The sequence below is a fragment of the Myotis brandtii genome, unplaced genomic scaffold, assembly GCF_000412655.1.
Source record: "Myotis brandtii unplaced genomic scaffold, ASM41265v1 scaffold277, whole genome shotgun sequence".
Lineage (NCBI taxonomy): Eukaryota > Metazoa > Chordata > Mammalia > Chiroptera > Vespertilionidae > Myotis > Myotis brandtii.
In genome coordinates this window covers 559,354-565,639 of record NW_005360548.1, presented here as the reverse complement: position 1 = coordinate 565,639, position 6,286 = coordinate 559,354, and the positions used below count along the sequence as shown (strand labels likewise).

The 6,286-nt window shown below is 49.1% G+C and overlaps 1 protein-coding gene across 1 annotated transcript in view; it reads left to right on the top strand.

Moving 5' to 3' along the window:
- Positions 1–4,633: 4,633 nt before the first annotated feature.
- The window catches only part of LOC102243745 (cytochrome P450 2A13-like), a 24,287-nt gene continuing 22,634 nt past the window's right edge, over positions 4,634–6,286 (top strand). The window contains 2 exon segments of the mRNA XM_014541692.1: positions 4,634–4,880; positions 5,357–5,684. Coding sequence (XP_014397178.1) covers positions 4,701–4,880; positions 5,357–5,684 — 508 coding nt within the window. The 5' untranslated portion in view covers positions 4,634–4,700.

Below are 6,286 nucleotides of genomic sequence, written 5' to 3'. Positions count from 1 at the left end.
AGGCTCCATATGGCCTGAATCCTGATGATGGCTCCAGTTTCATGGGTGAACACAGCCACAGGTCTCTATACTCTAGGAGCACGCAACTATACTCTTTGGGGCTCTCTTTATATAAGAAGCTTATTCCTCTGCCTGCAATTCTCCCTCACAACACTCCCTATCCTTCCATGGAAAATCCTTCTTAGCCCTATAGGGGCTTACCCTGAACCTACAAAGTTGACCAGGTGCCATTTCTGGGCTCCTACAGCTCCCTGGGATCCCCATTCTGGCTATGACCCCTCGGCCTGGGTCCCCCACCCAAGCCCTGACCCCTCTTCCTGCGCCCTCCATTCTCACCCTGACCCCTCTGCCTGTGCCTTCTCCTCCCAGCACTGTCCATTCTGAGCTGTCACTTTCTTGTTACTAATCGGTCTCCCACTGGAGTGAAAGCCCCATGAGTTCAGGGCTCAGGACTGTCTTGGTCACCCCTGGGTCCTCAGTCTCATCCAGCACAGGCTGGCAAAAGTGGTTCAGTGAGCACTGGTTCAATGGCTGCTAAATGTGTTGAGTGGCTTACAAGTCTGGTGTGTGTGTGTGTGTGTGTGTGTGTGTGTGTGTGTGTGTGTGGTGTGTGGTGTGTGTGTGTATGTGTGTGGTGTGTAGTGTGTGTATGGGGTCACTATGGGAAAGAGAGTTTTCAGAGAGGATATTTAAGTTGATCCAATGAGAATGACCTACCTCGAAATGCTCTCAACACACACCTCTCTTGTGGAGGATTTTTCTACTTAGTGTGACCCTTGAAAATGGAGGGAGGTAAATACTCTGAAAAATAAGGGAACTACTTGTTTTTTTAAGAAGGGACAGGGAGCTGGGCCAGGGCTGTGATTGATTCCAACCATAATAGGCACAAGCCGATCTCAGATGCTCACATGTATATAGTGTGGCCCACGTGCCTACATACTATACCAGAATGCACACAAACACATCCATACACTCATATATAGTCAGCTGTTGTACATATGTACACATAGATATGAATACATCAGGTTGGACACCGAGACACACATGTAGACGTCACCCAAAAGGCATACCCCAAAGCATGTACTCATGCTACCTACAGATAGACACAGAGATCGACATGCACTCAGGCACACTGGCAAGGACACACACATACCCTGTCATGCAACTAGATATGCACATATGAGCATAAACAGGTATGCATACCAATTTATGCACCAACACCCCACCCCTCAAAGACAGGTGTGGGCATGAATTTATCAATATGGACAAACTGACGCATACACGCACACACACATTCACAGACACCCCAAGCATGTACCCAGAATGATACACATATGCAGGTGTATAAATAAGGATAAACATGGCAGAGGCATCTAGGAGAACCCACTGGATAAAATGACACAAATACGAAGAGATCCAGATCCAGCACACACAGGGCTAAAGGGCAGGCTGACTTACAGGGAAGGAGAAAGAGAAAGTCAGAGACAAGGGGATTGAGATAGAGGAGGACAGAGAGGAACGTCCTGTGCAGGGCTCCATGCCCACCCAGAACATCCCGAGGCTCTAGCCCTGACCCACCCTCTTCAGAAACTGCTTAATCCACCATCTCTCCCCGAGGCCACCCAGAAGATCAGGTTCTTATTCAGACTTGGCTGCATGGAGGAAGAAAGGGGGAAGGAGGGTCCCCCAAAACTTTCTCTCTCTTCCTCCTTTCCCAAAGGAAAAGCTGTGGGAACTTTAGACCTGAAAATGTAAAAGCCAGAAGGGGATTTAGTGAACCTCTCTTCTATCTCTTTCCCTCCATGGATTAATAGCAAGAACAGCTAATATTTATTGAGTGTTTACTGCTATGTATATCACACAAATTAACCCATCGACTCCTCACCAAAATGCCAAAGGGTTGGGTACTGTTATTGGCAGCATAGGCTCAGAAAGGTTAGGTTACCCATTCAAGGTCACACATTGAAGAAAGGATAAGGTTAGGATTCCAATCCATGTCTCAATCTTGCTCTTAACCATTGTCCCATCCATCCAGAAAGGAAAACTGAGGCCCAGTGAGGGGAAGAGATTTTCCTGGATTCAGCACCAGTTCTCTTCCGAAGTCTATCCTGGCCACCGCACACCGGCACGTGTCCTGCCTCTGGGAGGTAAGGCCTGTGATGTCAGACACTGATCTCTCACTCCATGTTCCAGGGTCAGAGACGTGACCTCAAGTACTTTTCCCAGTCTTGACCCCTCACACCCTCCCCACCCAGCTGTCTGTCTAAACATTCAGGGCCCTTCCTGATGCCAACTTCATTGAGAAACAAACTCCGCAAAGTCCTACCTCCTTCCTTCTCAAGGAACAAGGAACAAGGGGGGAAAGAGGGGCCCAGGCTTGAGGCCAGCCCAGGTGCAGGAAAGGAAACTAGACTTTTGGTGGTAAGAATGCAATCCAGTATATAGATATCAGTATATAGAATGTTATACACATTCAATTATATAATGTTGCTAATCAATGTTACCTCATTTTGTAAAAAGACAAAAAAAAAAGATTAGGAGATTTCTACCTACCAAACCCTTGCTAATCCTCCTTTTCTCAACAAAACCAACAAATAACTTTCTCTGCTTCATTCTCCACCCTTTTTTCCCTCCCTACAGGTCTCATAGCTCAGGGGCCTACAATGTTTTGAGCAGCATGCCTGTCCTCAGAATGCCAGCCTCACCCACTTGCACTCACCTGAGATTAGAGGTGGCACCTGAGCAGGATGGTCCAAATGTGGGATCCTGCCCAGTGGCCATCAGGGTCCCCTCTCAGGCCCACATAGGACCAATCTCAGTGCTCATCTGGTGCTCATGCTGGAGCCTGCTGGGATCAACCTCAGAGCCCACATGGTGCCACCCTATGCCTTCTGGAAGCCAGCCTCAATGGCCACTTAGGTCTACTCTCAGAGCCCTCTCAACACCAGTGGTGCTCTACTACTGCTCTCCTGGTCTCAAGTTCAGTGTCAACTCATTTTCAATCCTAGTGTCTATCTGGAAACAAGCTCAATCCCAATGTGATGGCCCTCTGTCCCAGGGCTACCTGATGCCAATAGCAGAACCTGCCAATGCTGATGCCAATCTCAGCACCCACCTGCTGCTAAACTTGGTCTCCACTTGGCCCCCAGGGTGGGCTAGGCCAGTCAATGGAGAAAGCAGGAGGGAAGATTCAAAGCCCAGCCTCATCACTTTTTACTTGTGACCTCCAGCAAGTGGCTTTATGGAGTCTTGGTTTTAACTGCAAAGTAAGAATGATAACGACCCAGCCCATTCTTATAAAGATTCTATAAGATCCTGCATACACAGTCAATCTCCACAATTAGTGCTCACCAAGGGGAAACTGTCCTCATTATTAAGAAAGAATGCCAGTGAGGAGAGGACAGCAGAGTCACTCATCCTTTCTCTACCCCCCCGCCCCCGCCCCAGCATCTCAGGGCCCACCTCTGTTCCCAACATCAAAACTTACCCAAATCTCTCCTCTTATGGTCCCCTCTGCCTGATAATAGCAGCCCTGCTGAGCCAGGAATTACCTATAAAACACACACACCCTCAAATATAACCTTTCCACTGGTGGCAAACTCAATCCCAGAAAGGGGGACTAAAAGTAGAGAGCAGGAGAGACATATGTGTTCCCTGCCCACTCTCTATTCTCTGCCCTCATCTTGCCCCTATATAAAATGGGAAGCATAAATAAATAAATAATAATAATAACAATAGAAATGATGGAATCTACTTGGTGGGTTTCCCTAATGATCTGGGCAGTGAGTCACTGTGGCCTGTTGTAAATTATAACCCTGCAGACAGTCGCGATTTTTTCGTACCGTATTGCAGTTGTCATTACTATTTCCCAAGTCCTGGCCCCCTCCTCTGCCAATGAGACCATGAGTCAATCTTCTCCAGTTCTGTGGAAAGTTCCACTGAGATGTGGCTCTGGTTGTCTCTCCCTTCCCCAACCAGGAATGGGCAGTCCTGTGGCATGCCATCTTGACTCCGCTTTGAGGTGCCAATGAGGATTCTGGGCATCAAGAGGCGGTATTATGTCCAAAACAAAGCAGGTCAGCATCTGGGTCAGGAGCTGACTCCATGATCCAGCTGGACTCCTCATATATTTCTTCCCACAGGAAGCCCACATCCACTGCTGGGGTGCTTCTTACCTCAAGACCTTCAAATCCATTCTCTGGAATCTCCAGACCCGAGACCTTTAAACCTACATTCCTCCTCAGCAAAAGAGCCCCAAATCCACAGGCATGTAGTCTGTCTTATTCCAATACCCTTAAATCTTTTATTCTTCTATCCCAAGACCCTAAACTCCACAACTTTGATGTTCTTTCTCACTCTGAGACCCCAAATCCCAAGCTCAGGGGCTCACACATGTCAATATTCCAGAATCTTCAGCTCTGAAATTTGTCTACTATCTCCCCCACTCCCACCAAGTCCACAGTCCTGTACTAGTCCCTCAGGAGAAGCCAAAAATTCAGACTTGTTAATCTGCCCTGGAGTCCCTCCCTCCTCCATTGCTGGCTGCATCCCAAGCTAGGCGGGAGCATGGTGGGGGGTGTAACTGGGAGGTGAAATGAGACAGTTACATAATCAGGACCAAAGGCCGCCCCTCTCTCCCAGGTAGTATAAAGACAAGCTGTCCCAGCCATCACCTTGTGACTCTCACTCTCAATGCCACCATGCTGGCCTCAGGGCTGCTTCTGGTGGCTTTGCTGTCCTGCCTGACAATAATGGTCTTGATGTCTGTCTGGCGGCAAAGGAAGTTCTGGGGAAAGCTACCTCCTGGTCCCCGAGCGCTGCCCTTCATCGGGAACTACTTGCAGCTGAACACAGAGCAGATGTACAACTCCCTCATGAAGGTATCACAAGGCAGGGAAATTGGTGTTAGGGTGTTGGGGGCCTGCCCAGTCTGGCTGAGACTTTGTGGCAGGGGATTGGCAAGGTTGGACTGAAATCTTAGAAAGGAGTAGGTAGTTCTTAAAATACATGTTTTTATTGATTCCAGAGAGAGAGGGAGAGGGAGAAAGAGAGAGAAACATCATTGGAGTCTAAAACCTGGGCGTGTGTTTTGACCAGGAATCATGGAATCAAGCTGGTGACCTCTCGGTGCATGGGGCAACGCTCAAGCAACCGAACCACACCAGCCAGGGCAAGAGGGGGGAGTTTTGAAGGTTTAGTACTGGGGTTCTAGCCAGGAAAGACCAGATCTTGGGATGTCCAGTTCCTTGACTGTCAGAACTCGGGCAAAATGTATCCCAGTCTGTGAGGTCTGGGTACAGAGTCAGTTCAGAGTTGGGGCTGCTCCCTCTCACCCACTCTCATGCCTCTCCATCAGATCAGCGAGTGCTATGGTCCCGTGTTCACCATCCACCTGGGCACTCGGAGGATCGTGGTGCTGTGTGGACATGAGGCTGTAAAGGAGGCTCTGGTGGACCAGGCTGAGGAATTCAGTGGGCGAGGCGAGCAGGCCACCTTTGACTGGCTCTTCAAAGGCTATGGTGAGGGGGACTCTGGGAGGGGGAATGTGGTCAAGCAGACTTGAAGGCCTCAGTGTCCCAGCATTCTTCTCCCAACTCACCACCCACTCAAGGCTGAGGCAGAGCCCTTCCTCGGTCTCCTCTGTCCCGTTCTGTTTATCCCTGTGTCCCCTCTAACTTGTCTTAGTGTTTCTGCATCTCCCTGCTTCTCTCTGCCCCATCTCTCGGTTCTCTCTCACTAGATGGCTCCTCTTTCTCTGTATCTCTTAGATGCTCTTGGGATTTTTGCTTTGGAACCCTGGTCCTCTGTCTCCAAGTGTCATTTTTTTTCCCTCCTTCTCAGCGTCTGTGCCTCCCCATGTTTCTCTCTCCCTCTCCTTGCCTCTCTTTTCCTTTGTCTTAGAGTCTCACATTTTTTCTGCTTCACAATCCCCATGCCTCCACCTCCTGGTAAAAGCCTCTTCTCTCTTCCAGGCCCTCTCTGTTTCTCTGTATATGTTTTTCTCTTTTCTCCAGGTCAGTCTTAGAATCCTTCTCAATTTTTACTCCCACTTCCCAGATCTCCACATATCTCACTTCCCCTCCTTCCCTCCTGCCTCTTTCTCTTCATGTGAGTGTCTCTGCATCTCTGTTTCTCTGTACATCCGTGTTGCCCCTTTTCTTCCAACTTGGTCTCTTTCTCTTTCTGTATTTCTCTGACTCTGAGTGTTCTCTCTCTCTCTCTCTCTCTCTCTCTCTCTCTCTCTCTCTCCCCCCACCTCCCTCTGACCCCCCCCCTCTCTGGCCAC